At 36.3% G+C, this 22,886-nt stretch overlaps 1 protein-coding gene across 5 annotated transcripts in view; it reads right to left on the bottom strand.

Moving 5' to 3' along the window:
- Window positions 1–22,886, bottom strand: part of UNC79 (unc-79 homolog, NALCN channel complex subunit) — a gene marked incomplete at both ends in the record, with an annotated part of 264,901 nt that overhangs the window by 146,786 nt on the left and 95,229 nt on the right. For all 5 annotated transcript variants that reach the window (XM_081289012.1, XM_081289013.1, XM_081289015.1 and 2 more), the window contains 4 exons: window positions 13,855–13,883; window positions 17,002–17,042; window positions 17,802–17,890; window positions 21,738–21,802. In XM_081289012.1, coding sequence (XP_081145138.1) covers window positions 13,855–13,883; window positions 17,002–17,042; window positions 17,802–17,890; window positions 21,738–21,802 — 224 coding nt within the window. The remainder of the gene's footprint in view (window positions 1–13,854; window positions 13,884–17,001; window positions 17,043–17,801; window positions 17,891–21,737; window positions 21,803–22,886) is intronic.

The following is a 22,886-nucleotide window of genomic DNA, read 5'->3' as shown; positions in this document are numbered from 1 at the left end:
TAAGAAACATTCCAGAGATCAGTAGAACTGTACTGAAAAGCCAGGGGATGAGGACACTTTCAGGATTATTTGGAGTTAATGATTCAAGAGTTTTCAACAGAAATATAAAGAAAAATTAGAACTGTGGTTTAGAGAGAGCACATCAGAGTAGAAAAGGAAGAATTTAACTCCCGGAATAAACTCTTTAAAAATTATTTTATCCACCACTGGAAGAGCAGATTTCCACAGCAGCTAGTCTGTCCTTGTTGCATTCAAGGACAGGAAGGGGCCATGCTGTGCTGAGTTGATGGCCCCAAAGCAAGCCTCTCACTCTCACCAACACACTCTGAAGACCTGAAGAACGTGTCAGTGGACACCACAGGACATGCCAAAACACAGCCAGAACCGTTCACAGAATCAGCTGCTGAAATCAACCACAGGAAGCATCAACAGATAAAGTGATGGTGGGCAGGGGGAGTCGGGTGGTGCAGCATAATAGATTCCTAAGCTCAGGGGGCTGTTGTCAGAGCTGCCCTGACAGGAGGCCAGAAATTAGGCAGCATCCAAGGAAAGCAATCTGAGGACCAGGCAGGACACTCCGACATCAAAAACAAATGGTCAAAAAACCACATGCTTTGAGCCTGTTATGATGCTTCCACCACATGTTCAATGTCAGAGCTCTTCAGCCTTTCAATGGTGCTTGTAAAGATGTGAACACTTCTGGGGCATGTCATCTTTAAGAACTCAGAGGTTGGCAAAGCTTTGAGAACGCTCCAGGACAGATATCCCCATGGGAGATGGAAAGAAGAAAGCAAGCCCAAAACCTACACAGAACTGTCGACACTAATGAATCGTCATGGGAACTACCATCTCAAAGCAAAGCTTGTTACACTTTGATCATAAGGCTGCTGACTCTGGATCTAGTGCTAGAAACTCAGTTCCGAATAGGACTCAGACCAATACATCATCAGCCCCTGTATTTTACAAAACATCAATCTCTTCATCGGGTAGCTACATCTTTATTGTCTTAAGAGTTTAAAATATTTCTAGTGTATTTTCTTTTTACTAATAATTCTGGGGGGAAAAAATCATTTGTTGTGACTCCTAAAAAAAATCATTTGTTGTGACTCCTTATCTTCTTTGGCATCCAAATCAGCCTGATTTTTCCAGAATGGGTTGTTTTTCCTGAGATCAACATCTCTTTCACCCTCACAGTTTCCCTTTGGAAGTACATGAATTATTGGTTTGGGGCTCCTTCTGTTCACCCACCAAACATACCACTCTACCAGCTGAGCCACATGTATCAGGATGTATTCTGGTGTTGATTTTTTTCCTCTCAGTTAGTTAAGTTTATTGCACAACCCTCCCCCTAAAATATAGGGAGGATTTCCTATACTGAAATCTTAACCTCCAGGGTGATGATATTAGTAGTAGGGCCTTTAAAAGGTAATTAAATGGTCACAAGGGCTACACTGCATGACTGGAAATAGTGGCCTTTTAAAAGAGGTCCAGGAGAGCAAGTTAATTCCCACTTCACGAGAGGAGGCAGCAAGAGGTACCACGTATGAGAAACAGGCCCTCACCAGACATTAAATCTGCTGAGGCTTGTTTGTAAGCACCCAGTCTATGGTATTGTGTTGTGGCAGCCCAGAGAGACCAAGACAATGATAATTAGTCTTTGGTCCTACAGGAGTTCCACTGTTACATAAACAAGAGGATGTGGACATAAATTAGTTGGCAGTTATTGGCTATATATAATATAGCCCTGAGTTAAGGCCTACTAGTTCCCATCCTATTTTCTACTGCCCAAATGCCATCCAAATCCTAATATCATTTCAAAATTTTCTGACTTTTTGCTATAGATTTCTTGATTCACTATGTACAAGAAAGGGAACTTTTCTTATTATAATTATCTATGATCAGTGTGACATTTTGCTATGGCTTATGTAGAATGGACAATTCAGATATACAAAGAAAGAGAAATGTCCACAACCCTTCCAAAAGATTGAGTTATATAAATAAAGATGACATCAGAAAGAAATCCAGTAGGTTCATAGCTGTATTATGGATACAACAAGAAAATATGAGATGTCCATTATATACCTAGCATAACATTTATTCCTCAAGTAAATGCTTACTTGTGGCCATTACTGTTGACCAATTGCCCATTTGCTTTTTTATTTTGTCCTACTGTTTGTGTTCACCCATATTCAAACAGCAGACAGTGACTCCTTATGTCATGCCTTATTCTAATCCCTGTTATCTAGAGGCCCTTCCAACTTTTTTTAACCAATAGATAGAGTCTATTTCCCCTCCTCCTGAATCTGAGATGGCCTTGGTACTATCTTTTAACCACTGGAATATATCAGATGTGATAGTGTGTGACTTCAAGCTTCTGTGTCAAGAGGTCTTGCTCTCTTGGGACACTGCCGCCTTGTAGGAACTATCAAGGCTAGCCTCCTGGGGATGAGATGCCTCAAGAAGAGAGAGTGTTCCAGCCCTTCCAGCCATCCCAGCTGATGCCCCAGACATGAGGGTAAGGATATCTGGGGCCATCCAACCCCCGACCTGCCCACTGAATGACAATGCTTGCACGTATGAGTCTGGACAAGACCAGAAGAATTGCCCAGTTAATCCAGGTCAAATTTCCAGTCTACAGAATTGTGAACACAAATAATTAGCTATTATAACAAGATAATATGTTTTGTTATGCCATAATAGAAAATGTCTCCAGAAGTAAGGTGCAGCCATAGCATAAGTTAAAAATATGTAGCATTGGTGTTGGAACCAGGCAGCGGTGGAATCTAGAAAAGCAGTCAAACACGAAATGATGCAAACTGGAAGAGGTTTAAAAAGGCAGTAAGGAAAATGGTCTTAGGAAGCTAGAAAAAGGAAACCTGTATTTTATAGCATGTATACACCACTGTAGAGCAAGCCACTCTGAGACTCAGAGGGATAAGTCTCACCATCCTCTCCATTAAATAGTAGGGATTCTAAGAACCTTAAAGGCATTATTCCCAGCTGCCTCACAGACTCAACAATATAAAAGAATTTATCTCAGACTGGTTTGTGCATTTAACTTGTGCCTACTGAAGTAGGTTTATAAACTGCTACATTAAAGGCCACAATGTTTTTAATGGAATTATATCAATGTGGACTGAAAGAAATACATACTGAGAGCCTCAAAAGAAGATGCTTTTGAAATTCCACATTTTTTGTGATGAAAAAGTAAACTAATATGACTACTTAATTGTAAAACAGGCTACTTTTTATAGAAAAAAAGATGGGAGATATTTTTATAGAAAAAAAGATGGGTATCTCCCAGACGGTGGCGCCAACAGCCAAGAAATCAACTCCCAGGAATTTAGGGAATAACAAACAGACGCCCTGTGCTCAGCTGAATCTCAGTATGACTCTCATTCCCTCATTCTGCAGAAGAGTGTTTCTACAGGAGTGATGTGGAAATAATGAGAGGAATGTCCGGCAGGGTAATATACTAGGCACTCCTCCCATCAATAAGTGGAGTTTATTTCCATTCCTTGAATCTGGATGGGGTTGCAACTGCTTTTTTTTTTTTAATATTTATTTTAGTTTTCCGCGGACACAACATCTTTGTTGGTATGTGGTGCTGAGGATCAAACCCGGGCCACACGCATGCCAGGTGAGCGCGTTACCGCTTGAGCCACATCCCCAGCCCGGTTGCAACTGCTTTAATCAACAAAATACTGCAGGCTGGGAATGGCAGTACATTCCTGTAATCCTAGCTACTCAGGAGGCTGAAGCAGGAGAATCATTCAAGGCCTGCCTGGGAAACCTAGCAAGACCCTGACTCAACAATTTTTTTTCTTAAAAGCTAGAGATGTAGCACAAAGGTAAAGCACTTGCCTAACATGTTTGAGGCCAAGAGTTCAATCCCCAGGAATGGGAGGAAAAAAAAAAAAAAAAAAACAGCATGGCAGAAGTGATGCTTATATGACTCTCAATGCCAAAGATATGTGGTTTGCATCTGGCTATCTTGAAACATTCTCTCTTTAGAAGCCTCTTCATCAGGATATTGGATATTTCTCCTGGAACTCTGGTCAAACCACATGGAGAGGCTCCATGTTTAGGTCTCTGGTCAACAGAACCCACTAACCATGTCTTCTAGTCATTTCATCCCATAGCCCAAACATGACCTGGAAGCCTCTAGATAATTCCAGTTCCAGGTACCCAAGTCTTCCCAGATGAGGCCCCAAACATTCAGAGACAGGTTATCTCCACTATGCCCTCTCCAAGACTCTGACCCACAGAATCTGTGAACATAATTCAGGGCTTGTTTTATGCTGCCACATTTTGAGTAATTTCTTATGCAGTGCCTGCATATAATAAATAAATGCATATATATGTATTTAAAATATTTATACATATATATATAAAATAACTAAAAGTTACTCTATCATAGTGCAACATCAAGTCTAAACAGTATCAGCAACAAAATATTTCTTCCAAAAATAATTTTTATTTTTTATTAGAGCATTATAGTTATACATAATAATTGTCTTCATTTTGACAAAAGCATATATGCGTGGAATTTGATTTACCCCATTTCAGTCCCATTCTCCCACCCCCTTTGTTCCCTCCTCTCTTCCCTACCCATATTCTCCTTCCTCTATTCTAGGATCGTCTTTTCCCTCATTTATTTATTTAATTTTGATTTATGCTCTCTACATACACATAAAGGTGGAATTCACTGTGGCATATCAATTTATGCACCTGGTCATATATACTGGCTCTCCTCCCTCCTTCTTCTTCTACTCCACTGATCTTCCCTATATTTTTAAGATAGTCAATCCACCTTTTCCCCCCTAATTTTGCCCTAGTCTGCATATGAGAGGAAACATTCAACCCTTGATTTTCTGAGTCTGGTCTTGTTTCACTTAGCATGATGTTCTCCATTTCTATCCATTTACTGGCAAATGCTATATTTTCTTTCTTCTTTATGGCTAAATAAAACTCCATTGTATATGAATACCACATTTTCTTTATCCATGCATCTAGCATCTGGGCTGGTTCCATAATTTGGCAATTGTGAATTAAGCTGCTGTAAATACTGAAGTGGCTATATTACTATCATATGCTGAGTGTAGGTCTTTGGGATCAATACCAAATAGTGGAATAGCTGGGTCATATGATGGTTCCATTCCTAGTTTTTTTGGGGGGGAATCTCCATACTGCTTTCCAGAGCAGTTGTACTCATTGCAGTCCCCACAACAATGCATGAACATATCTCCCCCCACCCCACATTCTCCTCAGCATTTGTATTCTTGATAACTGCCATTCTAACTGGAGTGAGATATAATCTTGGTGTGTTTTGATTTGCATTTCCCTGATTGCCAGAGATGCTGAACACCTTTTCGTATATTTGTTGGCCATTTATGTTTCTTCTTTGGAGAAAGGTCGAAGTTTAGTTCTTTAGTCCACTTATTAGTTGAGTTATTTGGTTTTGGGGGGGGAGTGCCAGGATTAAACTCAGGGATACTCAACTACTGAGCCACATCCCCAACCCTATTTTGTATTTTATTTATTTTATTTAAACCCTATTTTGTATTTTATTTGCTGAAGCTGGCTTTGAACTTGTGATCCTCCTGCTTCAGCCTCCCGAGCTGCTGGGATTACAGGTGTGAGCCACCATGCCCGGCTGTGTTATTTGGGTTTTTGTTTCTTTCTTTGTTTTGCTATTATGCTTTTTTAGTTATTTATATATTCTGGATATTAATCAGAGGAATAGCTGACAAAGCTTTTCTCCAATTCTATAGGCTCTATCTTAATTAATCATTTCCTTTACTGTACAGAAACTTTTTAATTTGATGGCACCCCACTTCTTAATTATTGGCTTTATTTCTTGAACTTTAGGGTCTTCTTAAAGAAGGGAAGTTGGTGTCTGCACCAATATGATGGAGTGTTGACCCTATGTTTCCTTCTAGCAGTTGCAAAGTTTCTGGTCTAATTACAAAATCTTTGATCCACTTTGATTAGATTTTTGTGCAGGGTGAGATATAGGGATGTAGTTTCATTCTTCTACAGATAGATATGCAGTTTTCCCAAAACCATCTGTTTAAAAGGCTATCTTTTCTTCAACATATATTTTTGTCATCTTTGTCAAATATCAGATGACTATTAGGTATGTGGGTTTATCTCTGTCTCCTATTCTAGTCCATTGGCCTCCGTGTCTATTTAAATGCTGATGTCATGATGTTTTTGTTACTATAGCTCTGCAGTACAATTAGAGATCAGGCATTGTGATGCTTCCTGCTTTGCTCTTTTTGCTTAGGAGCTTTGACTATTCTGTCTCTCCTATTCTTTCAAATGAATTTTAGGGCTGTTTTTTTTCTAGTTCTGTGAGGAATGTCACTGGCATTTTTATGGGGATTACACTGAATATGTATGTTGCTTTTGGTAGTATGATCATTTTGAAAATATTAATTCTTCCTCTCCAAGAACATGGGAGGTCTTTCCATCTTCCAAGGTTATCTTCAATTTCTTCCTTCAGTGTTCTTCAATTTTCATTGTAGAGATCTTTTATTTCCTTGATTAGATTAATTCCCAAGGTTTTGTTGTTTTGTTGGTTTTTTGTTTTTTGTTATTGGGAATAGGACAGTTTTCCTAACTTCTTTCTCAACATAATCAATACTGAAGTATAGGAAAGCTACTGATTTATGAATGCTGATCTTGTATCCTACTTTGCCAAATTCATTTTTCAGCTCTAGAAGTCTTCTAGTGGAGATTTTTGGGTCTTCTAGATGTAGAATCATATCATCGGCAAACAGATAATTTGATGACCTCTTTTCCTATTTATATACCTTTAATTTCCTTATCTTGTCTGATTGCTCTAGATGGAGTTTCAAAAACTATATTGAATAGAAGTGGTGCAAGTGGATATCCTTGTCTTGTTCCTGATTTTAGAAGAAATGTTTGTAGTTTATATTCAGTCAGTATGACATTGGCTTTGGGTTTATCATATATATATATATATATATATATATATATATATATGTCTATTGGATATATATATATATATATATATATATATATATATATATATATATATATCCTTTATAATGTTGAGGTAAGTTTCTTCTATTCCTAGTTTCTTCAGCATTTACAACATGAATGAGGGCTGGGTTTCTTCAAACCCTGTTCTGCATCGATTGAAATGATTATATAATTCTTATCCTTAATTCTATTTATGAAGTGAATCACGTTTATTGATTTGCTTATGTTGAATCAACCTAGGATGAAACCTAATTGATCATGGTATGTTATTTTTTTCATGTATTTTTAATGTAGTTTGCTAATATTATATTACAGATTTTTGCATCTATATTCATCATTGCTATTGATCTTTGGTCTTATTTCCTTCATGTATCTTTTTCTGGTTTTGTTATCAGGGTTATAGTGGCTTCATAGAATGTACTTGGAAGTGCTCCTTCCTTTTCTATTTCCTGGAAAATTCTGAGAAAGATTGGTGCTAGTTCTTCTTTAAAGGCCTGGTAAAACTCAGCTGACAATCCATCTGGTCCTAGAATTTTTTTGTTGTTGTTGGAAGGTTTTTAATTGCTGTTTCAATTTCATTATTTTATATCGGTCTGCTTAGGTTTTCTATATCTTCCTAGTTCAATCTGGACAAGTCATATGTGTCTAGAAACTTGTCAATGTCTTCTGGATTTTTCAGTTTATTGGTATATAAATTTTCAAAATAGCTCCTAGTGATCCTCTGGATTTCAGCAGTGTGTGTGGTAATATCTTCTTTCATCTCTTGTTTATTTGAGTCTTCTCTCTTTCTTTTGGTTAGTTTGGCTAAGAGTTTATCAATCTTACTTATCTTTTCAAAGAATTTGTTGCACTGATCCTGTGTATTGTTTCTTTATTCTCAATTTCACTAATTTTGGCCCAGATATTACTTGTTTCCTGTCTCTACTGATTTGGAATTAGTTTATTCTTCCTTCTCTAAAGCATGGAGGTAAAGCATAAGCTTATTTATTCTCAAATAAATCTATTTGAGATCTATTTTTTTAATGCAAGCACTCAGTGCTATAAATTTTGCTCTTAGAACTACTGCCCTGGAGATTTTTATGTTTTATCTCTGTTCTCATTTGTTTCAAAGAATTTCTTGATTTCTTCTCTCATTTCTTCTATGATTCATTATTCGATATTCATGTGTTTATGTGGTTTCTATTATTTTTTTCTTGTTATTGATTTCTAGTTTTATTCCATTATAATCTGAAAGGATGCAAGGGATATGTCAATTTTTTATATTTACTAAGACTTACTCTGTGACCTTGAATGTGGTCTATTTTGGAAAAGGATCCATGAGCTGCTGATAAGAAAGTAAATCCAGCTTTCTTGGGATGAGATATTCGGTAGATATTTGGTAGATTCGTGTTAGATTCATTTGATTTATAGTATTATTTAGGCCAAAGATATCTTTATTGATTTTATATTTTGGATGATCTGTCTATTGGTGACAAGGGTATTGAAATCAATCAGTATTATTCAGTTCTATCTGAGATTTAATGTCAAGAAGTATTGTGTTCATGTGAGTGTGTGTCTGTGTGTGCACGTGTGTGTGTGTGTGTGTGTCTAATTAGGTACACTGAAAATTTGGGATATATATTTATTATCATTATATCTTCTTGCTGCATTATTACCAATATATAGTGGCCTTCTCTGTTTCTTCTGATTAATTTTTGCTCAAAATCTACTTTGTCAAATGAGAATAACTACTCCTGCTTTCTTGCATGGAATATTTTTTTCTCATCATTTTATTTTCAGTCTGTGGGTATCTTTGCTCATGACATGAGTACCCTGAAAACAGAATATAGTTGGATTTGTTTTTTAATCCATTCTGCTAATATATTTCTTTTAATTGGAAAGTTGAGACCATTTACATTCAGTGTTACCACAAATATGTGTTGTTTTATGCCATTTCGGTTTATTTGCTGTATTTAATTCCATCTTTATTTTCATTTAGCTTGTTGCTCTTCTATTGATCTTCATCTATTTGAGAACTTTGGGGTTTTTTGGGGGGTCCCTTTATGTGCAGTATATCTTTAAGTATTCTTTATAGTGCTGATTTAGTGATCATGGATCTTTTAGTTTATCCTTGTCACGGAAAGTTTTTATTTTGAAAGGTAGCTTTGCTGGATATAGCAGTCATAGCTGGAAATTGTTTGCTTTTAGAGCTTGAAATATCTCATTCCAGGCCCTCTTGATTTTAGGATCTCAGTTGAGAAGTCAGAAGTGAGACTTATTGGTTTGCCGCTAAATATGACCTGGTACTTTTCTCTTGCAACTTTGAATATTCTTTCCTTATTTTACATGTTAGGCATTCTAATTATGATGTGTCTTAGAGAAGCTGTTTTGACCTGTTCTGTTTGGTGTCCTGTATGCTTCCTATAAGTGGATGTCTATCTCATTTCTAATATGGGGAAATTTTTCTGTTACTATCTAACTGAAAATATTCTCAACGCATTCAGCCTGTATCTCCATGTTCTCTTCTATCCCAATGACTCTCAGGTTTGTTCTCTTGATGCCATCCCTGAGTTCTTATATATTCTGATCATGGTCCTTTTTCTTTTTCCTTTATTACATACTGAGTATTCAAGTTCATATATCCCATCTTCAAGGCCTTAAGTTCTATCTTCAAGGTGTGAAGTTCTGTTTTCTATGCAATCTAATCTGTTGGTGATGCTTTCAAGTGAATCTTGATTCCTTGTGTCTTCTAGGAGTTCTGATAGGTTTCTTTTTTTAAAAACCACTTTATATTAGCTTCTCAATCATCATCTGAAAAGAAAACATTCTAGAGTAACATCATTAAAAACAGCTCTGATAAAGTACATTCACTACTATGTATTATAAAGCAGGTACAAGAGGTTTTACATTCACAGAGTATGATACAGTACTGTCCTACATCTATAATACCTGAGGATACAATTAAAAAGGCAATTATTTGAGACTTCATTCCACTTTTCTAGCAGAGAGCCCAAAGGATGGTATGACACAGCTCTGTAAAGAAATGTACTTCCTTAGGATCTCCTTTTGATAGGTTTCTTTTCATTATCTCTATGTATTGAAATGGCCTTTCATCCTGTATTTGATCTCTTAGTTCATTCCTTAAATCTTCTCTTAGTTCAATGAACATTTTAATAATCAGTGGAATTTCATCCATAACTGTGGAATTCTTTGTTGGGGGATAATGAATTTGGAGGGAGATTATTTGCCTATTTCCTCATGTTTTCAAAAATCTTGGATTTGGGACTGGGGCTGCAGCTCAGTGGCAGAGCGCCTGCCTCACATGTGTGAAGCACTTGGTTCAATCCTTACCACCACATAAAAATAAATAAATAAATATATTTTTAAGAAAATATTGGATTTGTGTATTGATTGAAATGAGTGCCCCCTTCTCTTTTATGCATGTGTCCTTTTGTGTGTAGTCATCTTTTTTGTTCTGGGACGTCTCTCCGTTTTTGATGTATGAGTAGATGTCCAGGAGTGGGACCTGAGGTCCCCCTCTAGTTGTTCCTCCTTGGTTTGAGGTTTTTGTCTCCTCTATTCTATGTGTTAAAGTATTTTTGAGGCTTAGGTGGGGCTAAATCATGTGTAAGAAGAGATTTGCTGTTACTTGGCTAAGTTGGGAGTATTGCCGAGCACCATGGTCTCTACTCTGCGAACCTGAAGTGTCCCAATCACTTTCTAGCACCTCTGAAAAGAAAGGGGGTGGAGACATGAATATCACTAATGTTAGCAACAGATGTGCAGCCTTACAATAAATTTCCAGTGTCTACTTTGACATCTATAGCCCTTATTGCCAGCTGTATAGGAATGATGGTGCACTCAATTATATGCATTCATTTCCAAAGTAAACTGAAGAGATTTCCCCTTAGATACAGATTGACCTGGGTGCAGTTTTCAAATATTCACTCCAGTCACTCTGTTTTACTGCTTTGAATTTTAGACACACATAAACACAAACAGTTCCCAACTCTAGAGTGGCTCAATCTAATTTTTTTTTAATTTGGTGAGAAAGTATACCCACATAACCAATCTCTGTTTCACTTTCAGTACAGTATTCAATATATTATATGAGATATTTAATACTTTATTATAAAATAGACCTTGTGTTAGGTGGCTTTGCCATCAATTGTAGGCTAATATAAGTATTCTGAGCACATTTAAGGTGGTCTAGGCTAAGCTATGATATTTGGCAAGCTAAATGTATTAAATGCTTTTTCATCTTATGATGGTTTTTCAGGATATAACCCCATGCAAGCCAAGGAATATATGCATTCCAATTGGTCTCATAATGACAGAACTGAAATAAATCAAGGTCTTTAACTTTCAATCATGATACTAACATTATTTATTTCAAACCTACTATTCAAAGGTAGGAATATGTCATACCAAAAAGTTAGAGGCAAAAACTGTGCCCAAAGCAAGTTCAAACAATTCTGAACTATTATGAACTTAATGGAAGCTATCCAAATTAACTTTCCTATAAAATATAACATTTAAAGGGTGAATAATAAAATGTGCTAATTTAAAGCTTATTACTAAAAATAAATTTGTCATGCAAAGAGAAGTGTTAAAAAATTATCTAATTTGGGTTTCAAATATGTTAGGTATGACACCAGAAGACATACTGATTTGGAAAATAAAACTTGATCTGGGGATGTAATTCAGTAGCAGAACATTTCTGAAGCATGCACAGGGATTCAGCATCACAAAACAAGAAAAATACAACCTTCATATCATAGTCTTTCAAACTTGTAAAAAGAAATCTCAAAAAAAGGCCTCAGGATCAAGATCAAATCAAGAGTGTGCTCTGTTAATAGAAGATCCTTTGTTAAGACTTCAGAAAGCTATAAGGTGTGCACAGCTGAACCTTGTGGCTAGAAAAGGGATTATAATAATTTTATGTACAGTATGAAATGCTCAACGATAGAAAAAAAACTTTCTCAAAAATAATTATAAATGTAGCTTTGGGGACCCAAAACCCAATTAGATTCATTGAAAATCCCAAAGTTTTTAGGAATCATATTAGCAAAAACACCACCAGCTAAAACTAAAGCATACAAACACAATCCAAAATGAAAAAAAAAATGGCATGTGGAACCCCAACTTCTACACAGGAAGCCAGTTGAGTTACTTGCTGCAGCACAGGCCATTTCTAATTATAAAGGAAAGATGTCTTAGAGAGTGGGGACAGGAACTCAGGAGCAGGGATGGTTTAGGGAACTACTCTCAGGAATTAAAACAAGACCCTAATAAAGACCCATCTGCCATGCCTGGAAGACAGTGAGCAGCTGCTGACATGTTCATGGCTGGAGCTGCTATACACCAGGGACTGCCAACTGTATCCTCTTCCTCTTTCTGAACAGAGGTTTATTGCTGTAATCCTATACTTATCTCACCATTGTGTCTTGGATGTGCAGGGAGCAGATAATCTTCCTTTGTAGTTCATGGGTCTCTGAATAAAGAGAATTTGTACCCAAGGAATTTCATAGGTGATCATATCATATCATGAGGTATTGAACTTTAAGCTTAAAGCCATAAATGGATAAGATTTGTGGTGGGGGAAGGGGGGGCATTGTAAAGTGGTGAGTATATTTTACATATGGAAAAAATTTAGTTATAGCTAAATAGTAGATTATGGTGGATTAAATATTACCAATCCTTTTATAACCATGAGGATCCTATTTCCCCATTCCTTGAATCTGGGCTGACCTCAGGACTTTCTTTGACCAATGAAAAGCAACAGAACTGACACAGACTTCTAAGTCTCTGAGGCCTTGCAACCACCTCTCCCTCTCTCAGAACACTGCTGCTTTGTAAACAAGTCCAGCCCAGCCCCATGAAGGATGAGACATCTCCTAGAAAGGAGGAGGCCCATATTCCTCATCATCCCAACCATCCAGGCAACCAATTAAGACCCCAGACATGACAATGGGAGTAAGACCATCTGGAACCAGCCAATTGTCAACCCACACACCAACTTACGCAACTATATCAATGAGCCTAAGAGTTTATAAAGAACTACCTAGTTGAGCATAGGTCAATTTGTCCAACTTGGTTGTTGTTATTAGCCACTACATGTTAGTATAGTTTGTTATGCAATAATAAATAACCAAGACAGCCTTCCAAAGATACCTGCTCATAATCAACCTCCAAAAATGTTTAAATGAGTCGTACAAGGTCCACAAAGGTAAGAGAGAACAGAGCTGGAAAGAACCCATGCATCTCAACTAACTCATCAAAGCTCTTTGTATGACTATAATAATCTTCTCATAACTTTTAAACCACTAAAACAAGAGAAAATAGAAATGGCTTAGATAAACTATGAAAAGTGGCTAAGGGAAATTTTAGAGGAGTCTTTAGCTAGGGTCATTGTTCAATTTCCATATAAATGAATATTTTCCATATATACTTGATCAGGATATGTTTTTACACATATATACTAGACTATTCATACTACATCTCAAAATAATAAAGATTGTTAATATATAAGATACATTCTTTACTAAAGTTAAGTTCTATGAATTGCATTGTCATTCAAATGTTTTTATAATTAGACTATCTCAGAATTATATATATGCTTTTATTTCAAATTACTTAACAAAAACATTGTATGTAAGATGGGTAAGCAAAAGCAGTGATGGAAATAGAGACCATTTTAATATCACAATATTGCATGCTAAATTATTTCCTTTTTCTCTTCACAAATACAATGACATGAACAAACTAGGAAACCATGGTGCAGAAATGAGGCAGATGTCAATGCACGAATTGACATACAAACACAGAAAACCATGCCCCACCACACAGATGGCTGGCTCTTACCTTTTTCTGACATATGGCAGATATTTCAGCTGTAAGGGGAAGGTACACAAAATATCAACAAAGAAAGAAAGCCCATTTTAAATAAGGGCAGCCGTGAATGATAATTTTTAAAAAACAACCATAATTCACACAACCTTGAAACTCAGCTAAACAGTTTTGGACTTGTCTCATAAGTTGTCATCTACTTTTCCTGGCCTCTATTTTCCTCCTAAAGTATAAAATATCTCTTTCTTACCTGATAGTGATATCAGGGTTTATGTTTAATAAAGTTATAAACACCTGCATGCAGCAAATATGTCACCTAGTCTCACAACTAACCCAATTTTCTCAGTTATGACTTAGAAATCAGATCACATTAAAGTCAAACAACTTTAATTTTAACCTCCTCATTTTATAGAGGACAAAATTAAGGCCACTATGGTTGGATGAATTCTTCAAGATCTTATAGCCTATCAATGATAGAGACATATGTATAGGTACAGTTCCTACATCCCCTATTCGCAGGTTTATCCAATACACTATGATACTGGTTTGATATGATATATTTAGATTGCTATCATGCGATGCTCTGCTATATCTAAAGTGTAGAAAAAGCCTACTACCTTGGTCTACTTACACTTGAACTATCAATTTATACCAGACTTAACTCATGTAAAACCAGCTGTATGGTTATACAAGATAAACCAATTCTCAAACCAAAGGGTAGACCAGTTGGAGTAAGGCCATCAAACTACTGTCTACTTACAGAATTAACTTCAACAAATTCATAAAAAATCTTTTTAGTGGGCATACCAATTAGTTCCATGGAAATTGATGCTTAAGAAAAATACTTGAAAATAATTTTTCCAAAAATCTATTAGCATTTTCCTTGAAACGGTAAGGACTTAAAAAAAATGGACTAACGCCTTGTTATAGGATGGTCTATGTTACGATTTATTCAAAGATTAAAGGTAAATGTCCCCCAAACTGTTTGCAAATTATGAATTAGTGGATGCCAAGTCAATGAAATGTATAACTCAGTCTTAAAGCTGCTTTTGTATAACTAATGGTAATTTAACAGTTTGATATCCTTAAATAATCTGAGGTTAGTGTCTTATCTCTAGATAAATAATAAAAAGTTATGATTTGGGGCTGGGGATGTGGCTCAAGCGGTATCACGTTCGCCTGGCATGCATGGGGTGCTGGGTTCAATCTTAGCACCACATAAAAATAAAATAAAGATGTTGTGTCCACCAAAAACTGAAAAATAAATATTAAAAAAGTTCTCTCTCTCTCTCTCTCTCTCTCTCTCTCTTTTAAAAAAAAAAGTTATGATCAATTCTTCCAAAGATGAATGTCATCGACAAATGATGACCAAAATTCAGCAACATATCTTATATTTAAAATGTATTTTAAAAGCTGGGCACAGTGGCACATGTCTATAGTCCCAGCTACTTGGGGGCTGAGGCAAGGGAATCACTTGAGCACAGGAGTTTAGGGCCAGCCTGGGCAACATACAACATTGAGAGGCCTAATGGGAAAGGGAAAAGGAAAGGGAAAGGAAAGGAGGAAAGAAAGGAGGAAAGAAAGAAAGAAAGAAAGAAAAAAGAAAGAAAGAAAGAAAGAAAGAAAGAAAGAAAGAAAGAAAGAAAGAAAGAAAGAAAGAAAGAGAGAGAAAGAGAAAGTGAAAGTTTATTAGTACTTGACTATCAGCTTTACCTCAGAGCACTGGAAGCTCACTAATAAAGTAGCCCAGTTTAAGGGGGAAAAATTACCTTTACCCATAATACAAGCCCAAGCCTTCTACAGGCCCAAGCCTTTACATAACCTTATATAACTTTTCACAATGTCCTTTTGAAGGAAATGAAGACTGATATATCGCTCTATTTTACAGAGAGCAAGTAAGACTACAAAGAAGTAGTGTAATTATCATTGAGAAAATGCCTTAAGGCTGTTGTTTAAATGGTCACAGAATTTATTAACATAAGGTTTTAACTTTTTTTAAATGAGCCTTTCATATAAATCCTTTTATTATCTACATACTAAATCAGATATCAATTCTTCCTGTGTCATTGATCTATACTCACTATGTCCCCAGCTTTTCCCACCCTTTGTCTTTCTCTGCTCTGCTAAGTACTTTTCCCTTGTCATTGTAGCCACCAATGAGGTGGCAAGAATATCTGCTTCTCCCATATGCAGAGGAATGCTCTCAGTAGGATCAATCAACTTTTTTTTTAAAAGAGAGAGAGAGAGGGAATTTTTTTAATACTTATTTTTTAGTTTTCGGTGGACACAACATCTTTATTTTATTTTTATGTAGTGCTGAGGATCGAACCCAGAGCCCCACGCATGCCAGGCGAGCACGCTACTGCTTGAGCCACATCCCCAGCCCGGATCAATCAACTTTTGAAACACAACTTTCAGAATTGAAACAAACATCAAAAAGTGTTGCAGGCCAGGTATGGTGGCGCACTCCTGTAATCTGAGCAGCTCGGGAAATTGAGGCAGGAGGATCACAAGTTAAAAGCCAGCCTCAGCAACTTAGCAAGGCCCTAAGCAACTCAGTGAGACCCTGTCTCTAAATAAAATATAAAAAAGGGCTGGAGATGTGGCTCAGTGGTTAAGTGCCCCTAGGTTTAATCCCTGGTATCAAAAAAAAAAAAAAAGTGTGTCAAAAATCTTGTCTTTCCATTGAAATGGGTTAGATGTACTTTATCCCCATTTTAGTGTTAGGGAACCTGAGTCTCAGAGCAATTAAAGGTCATTCCCCCAAAATATAGTGTCAAGAAAAAGGCCCATTATTAAATTCTCTTCCTACTGGTGTTTTTTTTTTATTCTTTCTGACCTGGCACAGCAAAATATCATCGATAAACCTGTTATATACACAGAAAATCCCTTACGACACAATTCAGCAGGGCTTTAGTCCTACAGAAGCCTAACTGCACCATCTAACCTTAATTCTGATAGAGTTGACACTCTGCCCCTCATTATTAAATGTTTGGATATATAACACCAAGACACTGATAAAATGAATATCCCAATGAATATTCATGGGATATTATTCTTTGGTTACTGTCTTTGTAAAATAAAATAGCACAAAGGGAGATGAATCAACCATGTCATTAGTTGTGATTACTCATTATTCACACTTTCTGAAGTAAACCATACCTTGTGGCAGAAGAACATCAATCAACCACTCGCTGTGGTCCCTATAAAGAAAAATAAAATTCATTTTTGAGCTTCACTGAAATGCTCCCCTTCCACATGAATGTTTATAAGATGCACACTATTGTTGAAAGGCTTCTAATAGAAAGGATAATTAAGAGCACTATCATAATAAACTTTTAAAACTCTAATGCATTCCAGCTAAATTATAAATTATAGGCATTTCATCATATTCAGTTATCTTTAAATGATACTTTCCAGATGCTAATTATGCCAACCAAAATACTGCATGATCTGCACAAAACTGAGTGTGACTGCAAAAATAACAAGCAAAGAGAAACCACTTGAATTACATGTCATATTTGGAAACCACAGTCTCCTTTTACATCTATTTTTCTCTGAGGCCTTTTTAAAAGGCTACTTCAAAATTAGAGCTGCTTTATTAAGTGGAATTGCTTTCTCGTGTCACATGGAGAAAAACACTGCAAACAAAGCTGTAATCTTCTAAATGACACTTTGCTACATGTTAAATGTCAAATGAACCTTTAAAAAACATGGCAAGGGGCTGGGGCTGGAGTTCTGTGGTAGAGCCCTTGCCTAGCATGCATGAGGCACTGGGTTCCATCCTCAGCACTACATTAAATCAAACAAATAAAATAAAGGCATTCTGTCCATCTATAACTACAAAAATAAAAATTAAAAAAACAAAAAGCATGGCAAGGCTACTGGGAAAGCTGTGTAATATAAGCAATTTAGGTCCAAATAATTTTTTCTTATTTTCCCATTAAGAGTCCTATACCTACCCTGCAATCCTCTCACTGCATTCTTCACAGAGATACAATGGGGGTGGTTTATCCCCCAAAGCAACTGACAGGGAAGGGTCTATACACATCTGAAACACAAGAAAAGACAGATGAACTCTCCTGCTCCCGTATGATGAGATGAGTGCTTCACAGTGAGTGACACATTCCCATAGGCAAAGTGGAGTAGATATTAGTCAAACCCATTTGACCTGTGACTGCTCATACCACACTCACTGAGTGCACACTGAGACATTAATCGTGGCTGTGGTGTCAAGAAACCCACCCACATTCCACAAAGATAAAAAATCATCTATTCAATGGCTGCTTAAAATAAACACAGTAATCTCCCTTTAAAAAAAGGAAAATATATTATTATTTAGATCTTAAAATCACAAATGATATGAACCTGCTGGCAGAAGAGAACTTAGCTTCTTAAGACCCATTTAGAAAAAATAGCATAAATCTAGCATCGAGTAGTTCACTCTTCTTACTCTGGAATCTTAACTCTGTTAAAGTCATCTAACATTTCATTTTCATGTTTTTTATTTTTTCTACACATGACCTACAATTTTTCACCCCCAGTGCTTTGTTGTTTATGGCTGGGGTTTCACTAACCCAAGCACTGATGAAAAGTGTTCACTTCACAGTTGAGTGTCAGGATATTTCAAATACCTGGATGTTTTAGATCAAGGGAACACATTCAGATGATTAGCTGCATTCTGTACTTGGCTTCAATTTAAATCACAATGATTTCTCAAAGTCATTTCAAATTCTGTTCCCGGCTTTCAAGAAATAATCAACCCATGCTATACCAAATGACACAATGAATGTCTAGTATACAAATTCTTCTAAAATTTTACTCTCTTCTTTAGTTGTTTTCATTGATTTGAAAGGGGAAAATGACCCAAATCAGACTGCAATTCAATTAAAACCCTGATGAGTTTCAGTGGTTGGGAAAATAATAGTTAGAATTGCTAAATTTAAATCAACACACCATCAAAATTGTCAATTATGTATTACCAGATACTAAAGGCCTGGTTGTATAAGTTTCATGCTTCCTTATATGCAATAATGAATAACTACTTTTTGTTAAATCAGAGATTAGCACAATTTCTCTATGAATGACCAAAAAGTAAATATTTTAGGTTTTGTGGGCCATACAGTCTCTGTTACAACTACTCAACTCCACGGATATAGCATGAAAGTGGCCTTAGATGAAACAAAAGCAAATGAGAATAGATATGTTTCAATAAAACTTTACTTACAAAAACAACCATCCAGCCAGATTCGGCTATGGATCATAGATGGCCCCAACCCCTGTCTTAAAACAATTATCTGGGATTCAGAGTACTTCATAAAGAGGACTTCAAACAGAACCAAGTAAAACCAAAAGCAGAGGGTGATATCATAAACCATAACCATAAGTTCCAGTATATTTTTAACATTAACCTTATTTATTGAAGCTGTTAACTTTTACTTAAAAATTACTTTTTTGCACCCTATTTTAACAAAAATAGATAATGCTTTCCTATTTGGAAAACCATGAGAGCCTGGTGGCATTATGGAAATTCAACCTTTTGGAAAGGATTAATCCATTTTTCCTGAGTCTTTCCCATGCATCTCATCTATACTTTGTCTTGAGCATTATTACCTTACTCTCATTTCTAACAATTCATTGATACCTCTGCCAGGTGTTCCACTCAAAAGGAAAAACTCCCTAGAATGTTAGCACTAGTGTCACTAGAGATTAGCTGGTTGACCACTTACCTTGTTAAGTGACTTAATTAACATGACCCACCAGATTTCTGGGCAATAGAGTCAATTCTGTTCTATTCTAAACAGAGCAGTTGACACCTTTCCTAATGAGTTCATATCTGGATGTTGCATTAAAAAATGACTGTTTCTGTTTATGAATAAAATATTTGCCCATTACAGAGGCTCAGGAAATGAAGAAAAAGAAGGAAATTCAAATAACTCATTAACTCTCCATCCTGATCCATTGCCTGTAACATTCCAATGAGTTCATCTTGGTTTTTTTACTGTGAATATGTATAGATGTGATATTTAAACTAAACTAGCATATTATGCAATATCATTACTTTGATTTTCACTTAATGTAATTTTGTAAGTATCTGGATGTTGGATACTTTTGATCTGAATGTCTCATGGTATGATGCATGCTTTCAAGCACTCACACTGGAAATACAGAACAATACCAGGTCTAAGTACAGGAAGCATTCACAAGAATGTTACCTTTCTGGAAAGTGTAGGGTTAAAATAGAAAAGAGAGTTCTTTAGGAAAACTAGAGATCGGCACATGAGATTTTGGTGATGAAAATGTCTTGGAACTAAATAAAATTAGGAGTTGTGTGAATGTACCAAATATCACTGAATCGTTCAGTTCAAAATTGTTAATTTTATGGTATGTGAATTTTACCTCAATTTTTTAAATGACAGAAAGTAGGGTGATCAGACCTATCCTAGAGGACTGGCTTTGAGGAGAAAATTTAAGCCCAACCTAGAGGAATGGACTAGGCTGTTTGCCTAAAAGAAGAGGAAATCTAATTCCTGATTTATTTCTGTGATTAGAAGGCTAGAAAGTATTAGTAACAGATGTCAGAGCACTCCTGAGGATGTGGTCTGACATAAACTCTAGGAAAAAATAACTAGAGAAACCTGTAACAGGCAGACGGAAGGAAGGATATAGAAATAAAAGTAAGAAGGAACCATGCACATCTCATCCCTGTGAAAAATTAAGCAAGCTGAACTTCTTGAATAATATATGATCTCACATGTGTTTAGCTCAAAATACCTCACCACAAAGTACCTGTGAACCCCAATGCCTACTGAAATAGGAGGTGCACATGGTGGAATGGGCGGGCCCACACTTCCATTGGCAGGTCACTATCATCTGCTCTTTGTCAACGTTCATTAAATCTGCCTTCATCAGAGGCAGTTATGATATCTTGAGATTACCAGGTTGTTATTGGCACCTGGTTGCCACTTTTGGTGGCAAAATACATTTTTGGTTCTTTTTATATTTATTAGATCTCATTTTAACCATTCTTTGTTTTTCTAAAGTGATAGTATGATTTTCAATTATTTGATCATCTTCACCATCTCTCTATAGAAAAAGGGAAACAAACTCTCATGACAGTAGTTCTAAAAGTGAACTCCAGTAACTTCAGCTGACACCAACTCCTCATCATTTGACATTTAACCCTTACAAATGCAGACACTAATCTATCCAGCCAAGTGTTTGATGTTCAACAAATACACCACACACCATTTTTTAAAGGATATGATTGTTTCTCTAACATTCAACATCCTAGATTTGGGGCTTTAGCAGGACCACACTGATCTGATGTTAAGAAAAGAATGAGGCTGAGAATAAGAGTACCTGATTCTGACCCCAGTGCTGACACTAACTGCCTGTGTGACCACAGTTTCCTTATCTCTAATGTAACTTTCCACATGCATGCTATCCAAACACCTCTCAGTCACTTTGACCAACACTTCACAATTGTATCTATTTTTGCCCTAGAGTTCTTGAATTTGCACATTTGCACATTAGGCACTCTGACTTTGTAACACACATATGAAAACTGAGGGAAAATACATTTCCTTGAGTTTATTAGCTCAGATAGAAGCCAAAGAAGGGCCATTTAAGTGATTCACCAGGATTTTTCTGATAATCAACTCAGTGCTACAAAATACCTGGCCATGAACTCATATCCAAAAACTGCAGTCATGATTACTCATCGCTCTGTCTTGACCCAGTCTGCTCAAGTACAGTTAGATTGAACATAGGTGATTGAACTTATTGGCTTTGCTTTACAGAGAAGCATGCAGTCTTCTCCACTTCATTCAGTAATTTGCTCCAAATAATGTGTCCACTGAAAATAAAACATGGAAACAAGTCCAATAAAACAGTACCTTCACAGCTGGCTTGTTAATTGCATTGTGGCATTCAATGTGCTGGCAGTGGATGGGATTCCAAGCTGTAAAGCAAAATAGAACCGATGAGCACTTATCATTGAAATTATTCCTGCTCTAGTGAAAACGCAGCATACTTCACTAGCTTTTTTTCCCTAAGTAGAAGCACCATCAGATGGCTTCCTAGAAGAATCATTTTTAAAAAATCTATGAAAAATGTTTAAATCAGGCAAAGATATCACAATTCTATCCATTTTCCAAAGAAGAGAAAGACAACAGAAGGCAGCATACACCATACATTACCTCACAATGTGTAACATTAACAAGTCTGCAAAAGTTTTTACAACTATATTTTCACTTGATTCTACAATAACTCAGTGGGCTATGTATAGCCAATTATTACTTCATTTAATGTAATGGTAAGTTTTGAAATTAAAAAGGTCAAGTAGCTTGACGTGGTCATAGTTAGTCAACACAAGTTGGGTCTTGAACCTATATCCCTTGATTTCTGATGCTCTTCTCTTTTCATTGTGGTATACTATAATAAACATCTTATATTTTTTGGTGTCAGGAAATGTTTCACATTGATAAATGGCCTAAGGCATCCTCCAACATTCCATTTCCCACTGCATCCCCATCAAATGTAGAAACTGGGAAGATAAGTTTATTGCCCAAATGAAACTGACCTCTCTCTCTCACATGACCCACGTTCTGAACCTCTGCTAGTTTGCTGACATCCGTATCTGACTCCTTAACTAAGCATATATAAAGGATGAGGAAAAGAACTAAGTGACCTGGGAAAAATCACAGCCAGTAATTACCATCCTCCAGATGATCATGTAGCCCAATGAGTTAACTAGCAATATTCCATCATTTTTTTAATGTAATGTGATTGAAAGTAGGACATCCTTCTAAATTGCCATATACTAAACTTATAGGACCACAGGTCAATTTTTTTAAAAAGAAGATAAGAAGTATACACAAAAGACCACTATTCTAATAACATAGTATCATACTGCTTACATCTTGAGAAAAGAAAGAAGAAATAAATGAGTAAATGAATGAATAAAGAGATAATTTGGATAGGGGTATTTCATAACAGATTTGTTTCCCAAATGTAGCAAAATCAAGATGAATACAAAGAGTGGC

This window comes from Spermophilus citellus (assembly GCF_964194105.1).
Source record: "Spermophilus citellus genome assembly, chromosome: 4".
Lineage (NCBI taxonomy): Eukaryota > Metazoa > Chordata > Mammalia > Rodentia > Sciuridae > Spermophilus > Spermophilus citellus.
This window is presented reverse-complemented; position numbering and strand designations above follow the sequence as displayed.